At 36.9% G+C, this 18228-nt stretch overlaps 1 protein-coding gene across 2 annotated transcripts in view; it reads left to right on the top strand.

Moving 5' to 3' along the window:
• The first annotated feature begins 270 nt into the window (after window positions 1-270).
• Window positions 271-18228, top strand: part of gfra1a (gdnf family receptor alpha 1a) — a 101113-nt gene continuing 83155 nt past the window's right edge. Inside the window, exons 1-4 of one of the 2 annotated variants that reach the window (XM_048204642.1) lie at window positions 271-1002; window positions 1561-1860; window positions 2365-2448; window positions 16026-16163. In XM_048204642.1, the coding sequence (XP_048060599.1) occupies window positions 963-1002; window positions 1561-1860; window positions 2365-2448; window positions 16026-16163 (562 nt within the window). In that variant the 5' untranslated portion in view covers window positions 271-962. The remainder of the gene's footprint in view (window positions 1003-1560; window positions 1861-2364; window positions 2449-16025; window positions 16164-18228) is intronic. The other variant, XM_048204643.1, reaches the window with a different exon arrangement.

The raw sequence follows: 18228 nt of genomic DNA, 5'->3' as shown, positions 1-18228 counted from the left end.
CATATACGTACCAACAGATGGCGACCTCCACCAGTCTTCAGTTCAGTAAGCATTACCTCGAACGAGATCGCAACAAAACTTGTCAAGTATTTTTATCCACAAGGAAAGCCATATCATAACTGTTCAATATATTGTAATTCTTTAAAGTACAAAAAAAAAAAAAAAAACTTAACTTAAAAATATTTTATAGCATGTTCCCTTAGATAAGTATTTACACGTACTGAGATAGACTTTGATACACGGAACAGTTTAATACTCGTAAATCATTTACTTGATTTCACTAGTTATGGACGTAATCTTCCCAATTCCATTCAGACAGATTGTCCAGCAGCTAACATCTACAAGTTAGGCAAACAAAAGCTATTTCAGCGTCTGCTGTGCAGTTTCTAAGACATACTCAGATTACCAATTGACGAGGAAAGAAAGAGAAACTAACGTGAATAACTGATAAGACCAACTCAACAATTGACGTGAAAAGAAAGAAAGAAACGTGCATTACGTATATCCTTACATACTGTTATATAGTAACAGAGCAGTAAACATAAGTTTTGTAGTGGCAAAGCAGGACGTCTTTGTCCTGTTGCCGTGTTTCACGCAGAAACGCTGAGAGTGCACTGAGTCGCGTGTGGTTTTTGGTTTGGGTTACAGCGCAGCTGAATGCCACAGTGCTGTCGCGCGCTCAGTCGCACGAGCATATCTTGAGAGCTGGAGTTTTATTCTACTGCCTCGCGACTCATTTTCTGCTTGGTTGTTACATCGTATATGAGTCTTAATCCAAGAAACCATCACATATCGATTAGTGACTGTTTTGGACCAGGTTACGGAACATTTTTCTTAGGTACTCTGGATGTACATTGTGACCAACGATGTTTCAATGGACCTGAATGAGAAGGATTACTCTTTTCATCGTCAAAACAATATATTGAGTGTTTGAACGAACTTACCCACGGATAAAAAGCGCAATGATCTTCGCCGCGATTTACATCATTTTACCACTGTTGGGTGAGTTAGAATGCGGTTTTACATATTCAGTGATTGATTGGTGAATTACATAGCAATAGACGCGCAGTAGGCTATTGTATTTAAGTTTAAAACTCAAATGTCATTAAAATACCGCCAAAAAGAGTTTTACATTTTGGTCTTTTTGATTCTGTCAAATATATAACTATATTCTAGTCTATATGCACTTAGGATGTTACAACATATCTTATATCTAGGGCATATTTTAGCTATTGAGAATCAGCTCTGTCATATTTTCCACTTAATTCTCATTAAATATTCTTGTGTTAACAATAGTTAATCTCTAAAGCACTTAAAGTTTATTAAATCCCTTTATATTCTTCAACAAAATTAACTTGTGTTAATTTTTCCAACATTTTCAAGTGTTTCCATACACTAAACAATGCAACAAAAATAAAATAATTCACATTTATACGAATTAAATATGCATTTAACTGTTGTTGTCGATTTTGCTTGTAAAAGTCTGAGTAGTTCTTGGAGCATTTACATAAAACGCGACCCTGACCGTGATATGATTATTTCTATTGTCGTCCTCCATAGATGTGCTGTTATCTGCCGAGGAGTCTTACTTTAGTTCAAACCGGCTGGACTGTGTAAAGGCGAACGAGCTGTGTTTGAAGGAGCCGGGATGCAGTACAAAGTATCGAACTATGAGGCAGTGCTTGGCGGGGAGAGAGACCAACTTCAGTATGGTGACTGGAATGGAGGCAAAGGATGAATGTCGGCTTGCCTTGGACGCTTTAAAGCAGAGCCCTTTGTACAACTGCCGCTGTAAAAGAGGCATGAAGAAAGAAAAGAACTGCCTGCGCATCTACTGGGGGATCTATCAACATTTACAGGGTGCGTGGAGCTTATGCACTATAATCATATAAAGCTGTGACCATATTTAGCTTCAAATTGCACTTTTAAGTTATACACATCATTTTTTCTGACATTGTTTATTTTTAATACTTAGCTAGCAATAATACTAAGCCAAGGAGTTGCTTTTCTGGGTTCTGTTATCAGATAGGGTCACTGTAAAGTCTTCAAATGCCTCTCTGAAGTGTGTCCATTAAAGTTTATGGAGTGTGAGGTCATCTGATGCTTTATGTTTGTGTGTGTGTGTGCTGTGGGGGGAATTTCTCAGCTCAACTGACCAATGAAGCTAATCAACCAGAAACTGGTTCCGGAAATGTAAACCAGTCCCATGAATCAATGACCCAGATACTAACAAACATGATGGACAGTTTGCAGCTTTGTAGTTTTATAATGATATTAAGAGTGCACTTAAGAAAAACTGATTTAATAATTCATATAGCATTTCATTATTGGTATTTAATCACATTTCATTTGTTAATATTTCAGGGAATGATTTACTTGAGGATTCTCCATATGAGCCTGTGAACAGCCGGCTTTCAGACATTTTTCGACTGGCCCCCATCTATTCAGGTAGGGTGTGCTTTTTTAATCCGCTTCATTCATTTTAACAAGTGGATAAAATAAAGATGCTTTTTGAAAAAAAGGACTTTGACATGGTGTAGTTCAACCAGTGGGGTTGATATTTTCTCTCATGTCCTACTTGTTTTCCTCCCTCTTTTTCCTCTATATGCCCTTGTGGATGCATGCTATCTTCCGCTCTCTGATCCTCTGGATCTTGCATGGGGAGATATAGTTCTGAATGTTCATGGTTAGTGCTCAGTGAACCATTATAAATGCTGTACACTTCAGCGAACTCTAGGGGCAATGCAATTGCTCGGATCGGGGATGAAGCTTGTGTGAGGTGCTGCTGATGTGACAGTAGCATTTGAATGTGTTTTATTTGGGGGAGGGGCTGCAATGAAATTACTTTTTACATGTGCCTCGGGTTACTGAGGAAACATGTTCATGAGGATAGCAGGGGTTGTGAATCTGACCTGAGATGCTGGATGCTGACTTGGATCATCCTCTAGGTGGCAATGTTGTTCCCTGCTTCACTATGGAAAGGGCATAATAAAAAGAGCAGAGATGCGCTGTCAAAGGTGTGCACAACAGATGGTGACAGCAATGGTTTAACAGCACCAGATGAAGTCAGAATAAAAGTTTTAGTTTTCTGAAGCAATTGATTTCCTCGACATGAGAGAGTGTGAAGGAAGAGAGTGCTTAATTTAATCAACAACTAATATCCTATTTAGAAGTTTATTGTAAAAGAAAAAGGAAAAAAAAAACTTACACCTTCCAAATTCAATGTCACTGTTAAGTCATGTCAGCCAAAATAACGGAAATGAAGAACTGCAAATCCTGGTTCGAGCTTCCCTCGGGGAACTGGAATAAGGTGGTAAACACCACAGTAATTAAAATAACATGTACCTTGCTACTTTCCCTCAGACACTCTCACTCTGTGGTTGTGAGAACAGAGAGCGTGCTCTAAATCTGAGGGATCCTCATTGGAAAGCTTTTTACATTGATTGACGGCAGAGTTCCATGGCTAAGAAACAGGCCAAGAGAGGAATCAGTTCCCCACCTTCATAGGGATTTATGACATAGACACTGAGACGAGGCAGACTATACATTCTGGGTGTCTGGGTGTAGTAGATCGCAGTTTTATTAGCACTTCCTTCTCAACAGCCAGAAGATTAAAGATAACTTTTTAGTTTTAATTTAATTTATATGTTTCATTTGTCTGGGCTAATTTACTTAAATATTTACATATGTTTGTTTTTCATGTGGTGGAGATATGGTAACAATAAAATAAATGTCTCAGCAATATAGTTATGCTTATAATTCTTTTATAATTTCTGGCTCTTACATTAACTACATCTCTAATTTGTCTTGTCATTAATGGAACTTAGAGGACTATTGAATCTAATTTAAAATACATAATACCCTAAATAATGATTGATACTGTACAGTTTAGGAGGTGAGAGTTTATTGATTAGATCTGCTGAGTGTTGCATAATTAATTTATGTCAACTTAGATCAGGGGTGTCCAAACTCGGTCCTGAAGGGCTACTGTTCTACAGTTTAGGCCCAATTTTGCCTCAACACACCTGCCTAAAAGTTTCTAGTATGCCTAATGCTTCCTTTACCTGTTATCGGAATTATAATAAAAAATTGTTTCCTAGTTAAAAATTGGACATGAATGTCCTCTCTAGTCGTATGTACCACTGGAAAGCTCTGGCATAATTTCGATACCCAAGTTCCCAAATTGGGCAGGCCATAAACTTTAAACATGGCGGAGGGGAGAATGATTGCTGCTGTGTTTGGTATTCTGGTATGGCATTCAGTTCCCTCAAAATTTTTAAGTTAAGAAATTCAAAGTTTAAGTAATCAGAACTGGCAGATTTTTATTTTGTACTCTTATATTTTAATTGTTCCTAACTTGAAATGTTTGAGTACACTAAATCATACAGTTAACTTAAAATTTTCATATAACCTCAATGCTAACCTGTTAATTTGCTAACATGTTAACAGTAGCATTGTGTAGCACTTGTTGAATGAGTACAGCAATATAAAGCATTTAACTTACCTGCTCTCAAACCATACCACATGCATCACTTGTCACCATGATAGTAACCCTTCAAAAACCCACATTAACAGAAACTCTTAACAAAACATTAATCACTAAATCTCCCATTTAACATTAATCTTGCACAAAAAAGCATTATATAACACTTAATTTTAGCATTTACTGTACCTTTCGAGTGCCATGGGCAAAGCATGCTGGGAAATAGAAATCCCAGCCCAGTTTCAGTGAAACTTAAGTTCATCTAAATTAAAAGAAATAAGTTCATAAAACTCAAAACAATGAAACAGTTCAGTTTACTTAAAACATATCAGTTCTGTGAACTTGAAAGAAAAAGAAAGCGCTAAATACTCATAAAAGTTAATATGACTGAACTAATTTGTTTAACTTAAGTTTGTCCTACTGAAATCAATTAATTATTTTGAGCGTTAGGGTTTACAGTGTAGTTTTTTTCCACAACAGCTACATCACCTTGTATTGTTGTTAAAATAGCGCATATTTACATATACTGTATGAATAAAATAGTTTGAAATGTGTTGTATGTTTTATACACAGCGAAAATAGCTTGTATTTGACAGAAATTCCAGAATCGTCAACAAGCTGACTATCTACAGTAGATAGCGTGGTAAATGTTTGTAAGGTTGTCAATGAATGGGATGCTAAATATAATTTTGGCTTTAATAAGGTTTTCCCAATAAATAGGTAAGAATATACCTGGTGTCCTCCATGATTCCTGTTCTTTCCAGCAACAAAGCACTTGAATGCAACAAGCTTATAATCACATCTTCAGAATTAGGAAGTAGGAAATTTCCGATAGCACGTAAAAGCAGCATAAGACATTGATTAGCTGGTTCAGTTGTGTTTAATTGGGGTTGGAGCTAAACTTTGCAGGACACTGGCCCTCCAGGAGCAGGACTGGACACCCCTGACTTAGATTATCTGATTTTTAACTATAAGTCAGTCCCCCTCAGACCTTTTTGAATTGTTTTAAAATCCCACACTTTAAAGAAGTAAAATATATTCTTTATGACATCACTGAGAGCATATTTAGCTGAAACAGTCAAGGGTCACAACTTTTTAATGTAATTTTCTGCCTTTATAAAACGCAGCTGTGCTCTATTGGGGTGTGGAGTGTGGTTGTGTGTTCCTTGTGTGAAACATACTAAGTCCTCATGAAAACTGCCTCTCCCCCTGTCTGTTTTCCTGCTGAGTATCCTGCTGAGTTTTACCTGTATTGATGTCTGTTCTCCACTCGATTAAATGACTTATTGAATGCTGCAGGGCTTCCTCTCTTTTGGGACTATTGCCCCTTATTTGCCTGAAGTGCCATTGTATGCCTTGGTGCCAGTAAAACAAATCCAAAGGCAGGGTGATGCAGGGGTCAAAGTTTCTATATTTTCTATAGCAGAGTTGCTGCAGATGGATTGAGTTTGCAGGTGCGTCTCCCTCTGCTCATAAATGCAGATGTCTTGTTTCAGAATGGCCTGAAATGTCAACAAATAGGTGAGGACAGGGAAATGTAAACTGTTTGAGAGATCCATTTCACCTGGCCTGAATGTTTTCTGAGGTTTTCCAGTTTTTTAAGGCTATTTAAAGGGATAGTCTATTTCCAGGCTATTTAAAGGGATAGTCCACCTAAAATGTCATAATATACTCACCCTCATGCTATTCCAAACTTCTATGACTTTATTTCTTTTGTGGAACATAGAAGAGGATGCTTTGAAGAGTGTTTGTAACCAAACAGTTTTGGTTCCCATTAATGTCCAATGTATGGACAAAAAAAAAAAAAAAAACTTGGTTATTTGGTTTTTAATTTGGTTACCTCAGAATTTTAAGAAGCCAGGTGGGAACACCAGAACACTGGCATCCAAAATGATACTTAATGCTGGTCTTTTCAAAAGCAGTCGCAGGTTATAGGTGTGATGATACAAAAGTTACAAAAATGACACCTTATTGGGTGGGATTTTCTCACTATAAAACAGAACTGGATGTTAACATAGAGAATTAGTAAGAGAGAAGTAGAGTACGAGGCAGTATGCTTAAAGGAGTGAGGAAACCGCACCACTTTTCACTGCTAGTTTATTCACACTTATTTGGCACTCTCTCATCCTCTGATCTGAGTTGACTTTGCATTACCTCCACATCATTAGGCTTTATGCAGGAGGAAAACAGAGAGAAAAACCTAAGCGCCTGAACACTCAGAGCACCCTTTACTCTCCTATGCTGAAACACTTTTGTTCTGTATCTCAGCAGTATCTGTTTCTACAGTATTCTGTTGCAGAATATCTGAACCTGGCCTCTGCAGTAGTAATTTAATCTTGTCAGGGGAAAATAAAAATGCACAAGGTTGGAAAATAAAAGCTGTTATTGTCATGGAGATGCATGGTGTAAAATTTGAAGTTTGTTGATAAAGTCCTTGGCAGTATCAGGCAATTGCCATTTAGCGTTCAGTGGCCCTGTGAAACAAATGGGACTGGGGTGGGGGGGGGAGATGTGACACAAAGTGTAATAGCCAGCTATGCTGCTTGAGTTGGCTGGGATGAAATTGCCTAAATGATGGGGTAGCCATGAGAAAAAGAACAGGACATCAAACAATTTCAGAAAGCACGGCTATGAATAAGGATGAGTTTGCCGTATAAATTTGTTGTTTCTTGGCCCCTTTTTTTGCTTTTTTTGTTATAACAACTGGTTGTCTGTCATTGTGGAGATATGAAATGTATGAATCTATTTGTCTGTCTGTAATAAATCTTTAAATTCTTTTTCAAACTTTTTGTTTTGACTAACTTTGCTTTAGTTTATGTAAGGGACAGTGGCGGGCACAGACCTCTGCGGGGGCAGGGGTGAAATTGCGCTCCCGGTGGTGGGGAATTGTGACCACAAAGGGCACTTTTCACGAATCTGTGCAAGCCACTTGTAAGGGATAATGTACATCCAGCCAGTTTATGTACAAGTAGCCATGTAATAAGCTTATTACACAGTTACTCGCCACGTAAGTAAACAATTAGACATGAAATATTGATTTGAGTTGAAATATTTTATTAGCTTATTAAACGCCAAGCTTCTGCAAAGAAAAACGGTTCCTAGCAAGCAACTTTGAGCCTAGACGACTGAAGGAATAATGTACAAAGACATTTAAAGTCACTGTGAAATCAAAATGTTCATTCCTTATTTTCTATGGAATATTGCCATATTTAATATAAATGATTAATCCATGCACATCATTATTTTGTTTTAATTCATGTGCCCTCATAATCTTTAATCAAAATAACTTTCCCTCCCTCTTGCAGCAACATCTCTTCCCTCACTCATATGAGATCACAGATTCACAGCAATAGCAAACTACAATGATCCACTCAATTTCCATTGAACAAAATCAAATCCCACTCTACATTTTTTGTTTGTTTGTTTTTTCTCCGAGAAGCTGTTTTACTCATATATAAGTCACAAAAGGGAAGAAAATACTATCACAACTTCCGTTTCATGCTGAAGTCATCCAGTTTCATTTTACAGTAAATACAGTCAATAACTGATGCACAAGATAAGACAAGAGAGCACGTCCATCTGTGGTGTAATGGTCATCGGGGAATAACTGACCTTGGAATGTCGTATCTGACCGATTTGAGCCGTTTAATAACAAGTTTTAAATAAGTTATATGATTTTTTTCATTTCAATTCATTTTAATTCTACTTTCTTGCATCCTGTTTGCAGCTCAATTCTCAGTTCAAATTCAGTTGACCCTTTGCAGAGAGTTTGATTGACAGGCGTTCTAACCAATCATGACGCCAAATCCTCCGTTATGTCCGACAGTGCAGCAGGGGAGTTAGTAGATTAATGTTGGTGGATTTGTACTTGAAAAATGGTGTGTATTGATGCCTTTCTGCGGTTGAAAGAACTTTCCTTCTGATGTTCTTTTATGTTTATTTGATGCTATTAATTAACTAGACAATTAAGAGACGATCGGTTCACGAGCCACTTGAACTGAGGTGCTACAGCGATCTGTCACAACACATTAAAAAGAGCCACAAAACAGTATTTATTGTTTAAATTTCTTTACAAATTACAAAATTTGAGACTTAGTTTCATATCAATAGTAACCTACAGTACTCTGTATTGTCTGTTGACACATTGTCAGTGTCCTCTTTGCTCCGCCATGTATTTTTCACTGTGAGAGCATGTGTGCATGGCTTTGACGGACATAGCAACAGTAACTAAAGAGGGCGGGTATTTGCGAATGGTCATTTCAGTTCTGAATGGTGCACAACCTTGCATCAGTAACTAACACATTTCAGAATGCAACACACAAAATTAAGTTTGTATAGTACATGATGTTACGTTCAATGTTTAGTATGTTTCTCAGCTAATCAAGGACTTGATTAGGACTTGTCATTTTGATGTGATTTGGGGTCTGCAGAAGGTTATGGCATTCCCTTTCCTTTTGGTGTCAACTTTAGGCAGTGTGAGTTGTATGACCTTCCAGGCTAGCCTTCTGAAAATCCCTATACTGACATGATGCTGTGAAGCTGTCGACACCTAGCTAGAGTCGCAGCAGCACTCAGTTAATCAGTTCCAGACCGAGAACATGTTGTTTCAGAGAATACGCTGGTCACCGTAAACTCACCATGACAGCAGAACATGGACATAATTTGTGTAAGATTATAGTACCATACCAGTATTGTAGCATAATATTCTTCAGGCTTTTAATTAGCAAGTATTTAATGCTGACATTCACATGCCACTTACTGTTTCTACACACTGCCTAGTGCCTACCCAGCATTGCTCTCCGCTGCACAGGTATTTGATGCCTCTCTTGACACAAAGCACCGGAGCTCCTTTCATTTCAGCGGGAGTGGGAGCACAGTACTTGGCAAACGCTCCTTAAATGAATTCACCCTTCGAAGTCAGCCTCCTTTTCCCACTATAAAAGCTCTATGCACCGCAGTGCTGTTCTGGGAAAGTCCATCACGCAATACAAAAGCCTTTCATGTTGGCAACAGTACACTGACCGTGCTTAAGCAGGAACTGTTAGTGCAGATCAAGCAGGCCAAGGAAGCATCAGGCTATCATTTCCCAGCTCCCCTCTCTCTCTATTTTGTGGGTTTTGTTCTGCTAAACTCTCTTCTATCCTCCTGGAGCAAGCTGCTGCACAGGGAGACTTCAGCTATGAAAGCTAATCAATAGCGGGCCATGTTAAAATAGAAACCTGAAGCTGTGAGTACAAGAAACCATCGATTTCTTTGTTTCTCTCTTATTCCTGTCACCTTAGCTCTTCCGTTTAGATGGATCAGAGGAATATCTGTCTGTTTCTAATGCTCAGGTTTAGGACATTTTAAAACTCAAGTGAAATGCAGAGTAGGTCCATAGTCTGACATGCAGCTCAAATGACAGTAAACAGTAAAATATTTTTTTCCCCCTTTGATTTTGTTTTCAGTTTTAGGCACTATTGATTACTTGTTCTTTTAGTTAATGTTTTATATTCTACATATTAAACATAAATAAATGGCTAAACCAATTTTTAAAGAAAAACTGTCAGCTGTCAGATAGTTGATGGGTATTTTTTTTGTCAATAATGACTTTTTTACAATTTAAATATAATTTACATCATATTTACAAAGTCATGTGTAATGTAATGCATAATAGATTTTTATTATTACTTTTTTTAATTAATTGTTTTTGCAGTTTAAAATGAATGTACAACAGTTAGAACAAAAAAACAAAATGTATTTACTGTATACATTTGTTAATAGTTTGGCATATTCCTGGGCAGTACATGCTAATATAAATATACAATGCAATCTTTTTGAGGACATTTTTGTTCACTTTTTTATGTATTTATTTATTGGGTCACAATACTATGTCCAGTGTACAAACTGGGTTAAAAAATAAACAAATTAGTAGAGAGCCACTGATCTCTATTAACAGTGTTCCCTTTTAAGAGATCAGGTCACCCCTGTCAACACTGAGCTTGTTATTGGTTATATGCCAATGATGAAGTGGAGAGATGTGCAGAGAACATTTAGGGCTTTGATGGAGGACTGAGGAGCTCTTGAGGGAAATGTTAACAGACTGACTGTACAGCATGATGTCAACTAGATTTTATGTGGCATAGAGCTCATCACATAACCCAATCACATCCAGTCTACCATCTGTCTTTCTGCTTTCTGGAGGTCAAACATTCTCACGGCCTTGAGGGTGATGGTGAGAGAAAAGTGGAAAGCTAAGGAAAGTGATTGAAACCCACTGACCTTGACTTCTAACCTGCAGGATCACACTGATGAAAAAGGGAAACCAAAGATGATGGCATATCTACATGATGCAGAATGGTGATGGAACAACTTGCTTGGGATGTTTATTTTAGACTTTCAAAAGTCGTGTAAAACCAAAACCAAATAGTTTTTGCAGATTTGCAGTTTATTGAATTTTTTAGTGTTATGGCAGCCCCTGTTCGCTTTCCTCATTTATTCATGCTGTTGTTTTGCTCTCCTCTGAGGCTCAATGTAGGGAAATCAAACACTCTCACTGATAACAGCTTCAGAAACTAATTTCACTTAATTGTAAATGTTTTTTTCTTTGAATGTTATTTTAAGTTAAATGTGTGTATGTGTTTCAGGTATACCCTACGTTATGGGGACTAAATTTCCACACAAAGATGGCAATATCTGAAAATCTTGAAAACAGCTTATAAAATCATACTACAGTATGTGATGTTTCAAAATTTAAAAATTCTGAAAGTTTTCTGTGATGGGTGGGTTTAAGGGAGGGTTAGAGTTAGGGGATACATTAATTATGTCTATGGAAAGTCCCCATAAAACATGGAAACCCAACATGTGTGTATTTGTTTGTGTGTGTTATTTTAGTATTATTTATTTTCTGTTATAGTTTTTTTTAATTAACTTTTATATTTATATTTTCAGTTTTAATTTAATTTTAATTTAAGCTTGCTTTAATGGTTTAAAGTGCTTTTAACATTTTTATTAGTTTTTTTATATTTCTATATTTCACTTTAATTTATTTTTAATTCAGTTTTAGTCATTTTAGTCAAGTTAAACTTACTTAATTGCAGTTAGTTCCCAATGCAACATTACTATTTCCATTTTTGTAAGTTTAAGTTTTAAGTTCAAGTTTTTCTTATATTTACATTTTATTTGATTTCAGTTTTATTCCAATTAATGAAAACTATCTTATATCTGTTATTAGACTGAATTTTGATATTTTTTTACCCACTGAATCTGAGCATAGCCAAAACCGTAGGGTATAATTTAGTTCTGATGACATGTGAATTTTTAATGTTTTGTGCATGACTGTATAAATACAAAGACTTGTACCACAGTTACAAGGGCAGGCTGGAGGATGTAAAGCTCAGAAGCCTGCAGGCTAATAGCGTAATCTAACACAAAGCGCCAACCGGGTGCTCTGCCATACCGCCCCACGCTGTCCAAAAATCATTTAGTCAGAGGTGACCAGATCTAAGGCCTGCTGTGGTCTCTATGATTGGATTGAGAAGTGGGGGAGTGATTCATCATTGTTAATAGACACTGCTGACAGCTGGAATCAGTAGGGGCGATGTCTGTGCCAGCTCCAGCCTTGGCCAGTCACCACAGATGCATGCAAAATTTACACAATTACCAAGGCAACAAGTGGCAGTCAGGAAGCAGGTAGATGTGGCAAACACATAATTACTCTGTTTTTAAACAGGTGGGAGGGATGCAGACAGGAGATAGAAATAAATGGACTAGTATGACAGAGTTTCGAGAAACTAATCCTGTTAATTACTCTACAAGGATTTATAAGCAGTATCATAGAAGCGACTACGCCAAAACTGATATTGAAAAATATATATATATATTATATATATATATATATATATATATATATATATATATATATATATATATATATATAATATTTTTCTGATAAATGTTCATCTCTTCTTTCTTGTAGCATAGATATGTCCATGAATAATAATTGTCTTTCAAGGGTTTTTTTTTTTTTTTTTTTTTTTTCTGTCACCTTTAAGTTGCTCACTAATCACTATTTTAAAGCTCTATATTCTGTAAAGCTGCTTTGGAAAAAATATTTATGAAATTTTGGGTGAAATATAACCTAGTCCAAAGTACATTTAACGAAACCATTTGTAAACTGCATCAGTATTGTGATATGGGTCCACAAGTTTGAGACAACATTGAAAATCAGGGACTTAAAAAAGTTTTATTGGTTTTCAATTCATAAAATAAAATAATATTTTAAAGGGGACATATCATGAAAATTGACTTTTTCCGTGTTTAAATCGAGTCCCCAGTGTATCTACCAACCCAAAAAAATGTGGAAAAGGACAATCCTGTAACTTTGTTTTGGTAAGCCTTTCTCTCATGTGAAAAGACGAGCCGCTCAGATTACACCACCCTTGTGACATGGGAAGGGGATCTTATTATATTACCACCCCTTAATCTGCACGTTTCCATCCACAACACCATTATATTGTTTTCGCAAGCGAAAACGGTGTACAATTTCTAACGCCATGGTAAAAGTTCGAACAAAGCATGCTAACTGTTTTGTCGTTGGCTGCACAGACGAGTACAGAACACTCTTTAGAGTCTCGTTAGCTTTCGTTAGCATTTCTGTCTGAGCGATAATTTGGAAAAAATATTAGATCATTCACAGCATTTGATAGCAATCATAAACGTTAGCCTGGTGTGTTTCTGTTTGGCAAACAGGTACGCTATGTATAGTGAGCGTCCATATGGGTTTTGCACAAAAGATTAACATGACGGCACATGCTAGTCGATGAGCTGAATCAACTCCACAGCAACTACACTAACTGTTCAGAAATGTCCAGTTGCATTCTAAAAGTTGTAACTTCTTCCTGAGTCTCTTCATCAGTGTCCGACTCTGGTTTGAACAATGTATGGCTCAACACCATTACTGGCAATTGTCATTTTGGCTGTGTGTGAGATTCTCCAGCTTTGTTGTTGTTGAGCAACCGAAGCGCGAGCATAAAGCATTATGTTAAGACTGTGTCTTAAGAACTAGTAAGACCAACTAGCGGTTAGTTAGGGCTGATCAATCTTACTTTTTGGTATCAAGTTAGACCAATCTACATTTTTATGTAACTGACTTAAAAAAGTTAATGACTAAAGGCTGATTTATACTTCTGCATCAGACCTAGGTGCGCGTCAGGCTACATCATAGGCTCGACGCATAAGTATGAATCAGCCTTAACTTGTAAGACTACTCTTAGCAGTTTATGCAACTGGCCCCTAATAAGTCTAATAAGTAAAACTGTATTAAATTAGAGAAAAAAAATTGCAAATTAGAAGCAATTCAGTAATGGTCTCAGACATTTGGACCCCATTGTTGGTGGTGTTGTCCAGACAGTTGAGAAATGTCTGTCGCTCAGTGTTTAAAGCCTTACAATATAATGAGGAATCGGCTTGCCCAATCTCACCAAGACCTCTGGTTCACTGAGGATTTGGCGAGTGCTTAGTGGGAGGGGGAAAAAGAGGCTGGCAGTGCATGAAAGAACAAGAGATAGAAAGGAAGATTAAAGGTTGAAAATGAATGAATGTTGAAAGCCAGGGAAAAGACACATTAATACATGATTTTCATCTCAGCATGCCTCCGACTCTTCTAATCATGCCTTTGCTTCATGACCTACAGTTGGACCAGACTACACGGACCACACTTCCTCTCAGAGCATCCCTCTGTTTTATTCTCTCTGTTCATCTAATCATAGCTGCTCTCTACAAATATTCAGGACCTACACAAAATAAATAAATAAATAAATTAAAAAATTAAAGAAAAAACAGCTGCCCTGGTATCCAGCTGTTCCTGGCTTTGTTCCAGTCTTACATATTATCAACCCCCCTCACTCAAATCCTCTGTTGTGTTCTCATTTCACTCCTTTTTATGCTAGAAATATAAAGTCAAGCACAAAGGCCTCCTACGGACACAGCGACATCATTAATCCATCATCATGCCAAGTCACAATATTTCATAGACTGCTGAATAAATATATTCTCTCTGTTAAATAGTTATTCATAGAAAATAAATTTTATACTAATTTTAAAATTTTATATATTTTAATGCATCCAAGTTTGTTCCCTGTTCAATGTATTTACTGCATTATTGACTGCTAATAAAGTGTGCTTTATGCATTTGTGTAGTTTTAAAACAATCTGTAAAAACACAAATGATTTCTATTTAAAGTGAAGGATGTTATTTTTGAACTTTCTATTCATCAAAGAATTCAAAAAAAAAAATGTATCAAGGTTTCCTCAAAAATATTAAGCAGCACTATTGTTTTCAACATTGATAATAAGAAGAAATGTTTCTTGAGCTGCAAATCAGCATATTGATTTCTGAAGGATCATGTCATACTGAAGACTGGAGTAATGATGCTGAAAATTCAGCTTTGCCAACACAGGATTAAATTATTATTATTATTTGAATTTAAATTAGAATAACAATATTTCACAAAATTACTGTTTTTACTCTATTTTTGATCAAATAAATGCATCCTTGGTGAGAATACGAGACTGAAAATCATACTGATCCTAAACTTTTGAATATTTATTTGTTGGTGATTTTTGTTGGTGTAACCTAATGTATTTAGGTTGATTCAGTGATTTTAAATAATAATTTTTGGTTTGAATAAAATTAATGAATTTATATACTACTATAGGAATACAATTTTTATTTATTTATTTCCCTGTGTACTACATCCACCATGTTGGCATTGTCATGTGACCTAAAATGTCAGCCACATCACTGTTCTGTGCTATTTATGAATATGACTACTCTTACTCCTCTCCCATGGCCTCATGGGATAGTAAAGTGTCCAACTTTTTCTCTGACTATTTCATGAACGCTGCATATTTGGACATACTCATCTTCTACTTTTGATTTGACATATTCAGATGCTGGGTTTCGACTTCTTCTTCTTGCTCTTGTTTTGTTTAGAACTATACTCCCATAATTCTCTTTTGTCTCACCTCTGCTTTATGCTGATTCCTTCTGTTTAAACCTTGCCATCTTCTTTTCTTTGCTTGTGAATGCATCTTCTTCTCTTTTTTATACACAGTTTTTGGACCTGACTAGCTCCCTTGTTCTGTTTGTTGAGTGTTCGTGGTTGTCAGATCTTTTTGTGCTTTTTCCAGCTTTGTATTACATGGTTTTAATCTTGTTTTTGTGTCCTCGCTTCCCCAATGTACAGGTCTTCGTCTTTGTGTTTAGCTGAGCATTGTCTGTTTCAGATGTGCTGTTAATTGCTTTGCAATGTGATTGAGTGACTTTGAATGCAAAATTTACTTTCATTAGTATGATAGCAAAAAAGATTCCATTAACAAGATCATCTGTATCACAGTAGCATCTGAAGATTTGGAAAAACGACTAGGTAATTCTTACTTTGTTAAACAGAACCAATTGATACAGCTCGTAATATGGACTTCCTAATCTTAGTTGGCATCTTTTAAAATATCTTTTGCTTGACCAAGTGGAAGTTACTGAGTACAGTGAGTCTCTTTGCAGAGGGAGGGACTGGTGGCGGTCCCTGGAGCAGTCCTGTCACCGTGGCCCCAGTGAGAGGGTCCCAGGGCAGGTCAAGACCACTTGAGCCTCAAGACCCCAGTAGAAACAGAAGAGCACACCCAAACTGGGCAATTCTGGGTAAATACGTCACTAATACATGCTGAAAAAGATTGGAGTAAGTGGGGGGAAAAAAGTGTGCATGCCATTAACAAAAAGTTAACATTCTCCATTGTGTGCCATGACTATATGGTGACGTTGGTTTGTAATGTCAGTACACATGGTCTGGATTTGCAGTCAGGAAGGGTCGTGTTCTCACTTTGCTCTAAGTGGCTGAGGGAATAGAAATACAAGATGAACAGATTAAAAGAAAAGTTCTGTTGAACTGAGAAAAGATTTTTTATATATATAAACACAGAAGTAACCAGTGCCTATTTACAAAAGGAACCATTTCAATTTTACAAGGTCTTGCGAATAAGATGAAAAGACTCTTGCCATATTGAAGGAGGTTAATTTTTTTTTAACAGAATTTGAAAAATAGCTTGTAACATTCAGTCAGTATTCTAATGAACGTGATCATTGACAACAAACAGATGTACCAAGGAAAGGATGTGGTATCCATGACCTCATTCAACTAAACAGGTACTGTAGTGTTCCAAGTTATATTACTTGCCATCTGTTGATAACAGAGTTCTCATAGTTAGCAATAAAGCACTTTTATAATTCACTCTGGATAAGAGTCTAAATGCCTTACAGGTGCTGGTCATATAATTAGAATATCGTGAAAAATTTCATTTTTTTATTGTAAATTATTTTAAAAAATGAAACTTTCATTTATACTAGACCCTACATGTAAAGTAAAACATTTCAAAAGTTTTTTTTTTTTTTTTTTTTTTTTTTTTATTTGTTGATTAGAGCGTACAGCTAATGAAAGTCCAAAATCCAGTATCTCAAAATATTAGAATATTTACATTTGAGTTTCATTAAATGACCATCCCTACAGTATAAATTCCGGGTATCTCTTGTTCTTTGAAACCACACTAATGGGGAAGACTGCTGACTTGGCAATGGTCCAGGAGACAATCATTGACACCCTCCACAAAGAGAGTAAGTCACAGATGGTCATTACTGAATGGGGTGGCTGTTTACAGAGTGATGTATCAAAGCATATTAAATGCAAAGTTGACTAGAAGGAAGAAATTGGGTAGGCAAAGGTGCACAAGCAACAGGGATGACCACAAGCTTGAGAATACTGTCAAGTAAAGCCGATTCAAACACTTGGGAGAGCTTCACAATGAGTAGAATGAAGCCGGAGTCAGTGCATCAAGAGTCACCACACTCAGACATCTTCAGGAAAAGGACTACCAAGCCACTTCTGAAACAGAAACAACGTCAGAAGCATCTTACCTGGGCTAAGGAGAGAAAGAACTGGACAGTGAACAGTGGTCGAAAGTCCTCTTTTCAGATAAAAGTAAATTTTGCATTTCATGTTGAAATCATGGTCCCAGAGTCTGAAGGAAGACTGGAGAGGCACAGAATCCAAGCTGCTTGAAGTCTAGTGGGAAGTTTCTGAAGTTAGTAATGATTTGTGGGGCCGTGACATCTGCTGGTGTTGGTCCATTGTGTTTTATCAAGTGCAAAGTCAATGCAGCCATCTTCAAGGAGATTTTGGAGCACTTTATGCTTCCATCTGCTGACAAGCTTTATGGAGAAGCTGATTTCCTTTTCCAGCAGGACTTTAGCGCCTGCCCACAGTGCAAAAACCACTTCCAAGTGGTTTGCTGAACATGATATTACTGTGTTTTCATGAGTTCGTTTCCTCATAAAATCTTTAAGCTAATAAGGTTAAGCGTATTTGGCTTGCTGTCCGCTGTGGAGGGGCTCGAGGAAGCAGCTTCAACTCGAGCTTGGATATACCCCCAGGGACTACTAGTACATGGAAGAGGAGTACGATAGATGAGATGCCTAATTTATGTGGTGGAGTTGGGGAGGTGGAGGGATATCGAAACAACTGATGCCAGAGCAGGGTGAGTAGCTGCTTATATGCTCTGGATGTAATTGAAAGATTAGGGTTCCCTCCTCTTGAGATTATGTTTGAGTTTCACTAATTGAAAGATTAGATGGGTTCACTCCTCCCGAAATTACGTTGTGAACTTCACTTATTGGCCAGCCAACATGCCTGACCCCTGAATCTATTGGATATTTT

This window comes from Megalobrama amblycephala, linkage group LG10, assembly GCF_018812025.1.
Source record: "Megalobrama amblycephala isolate DHTTF-2021 linkage group LG10, ASM1881202v1, whole genome shotgun sequence".
Lineage (NCBI taxonomy): Eukaryota > Metazoa > Chordata > Actinopteri > Cypriniformes > Xenocyprididae > Megalobrama > Megalobrama amblycephala.
The sequence above is the reverse complement of the archived record's forward strand: the minus strand, read 5'-3'. Positions and strand labels throughout refer to the sequence as shown.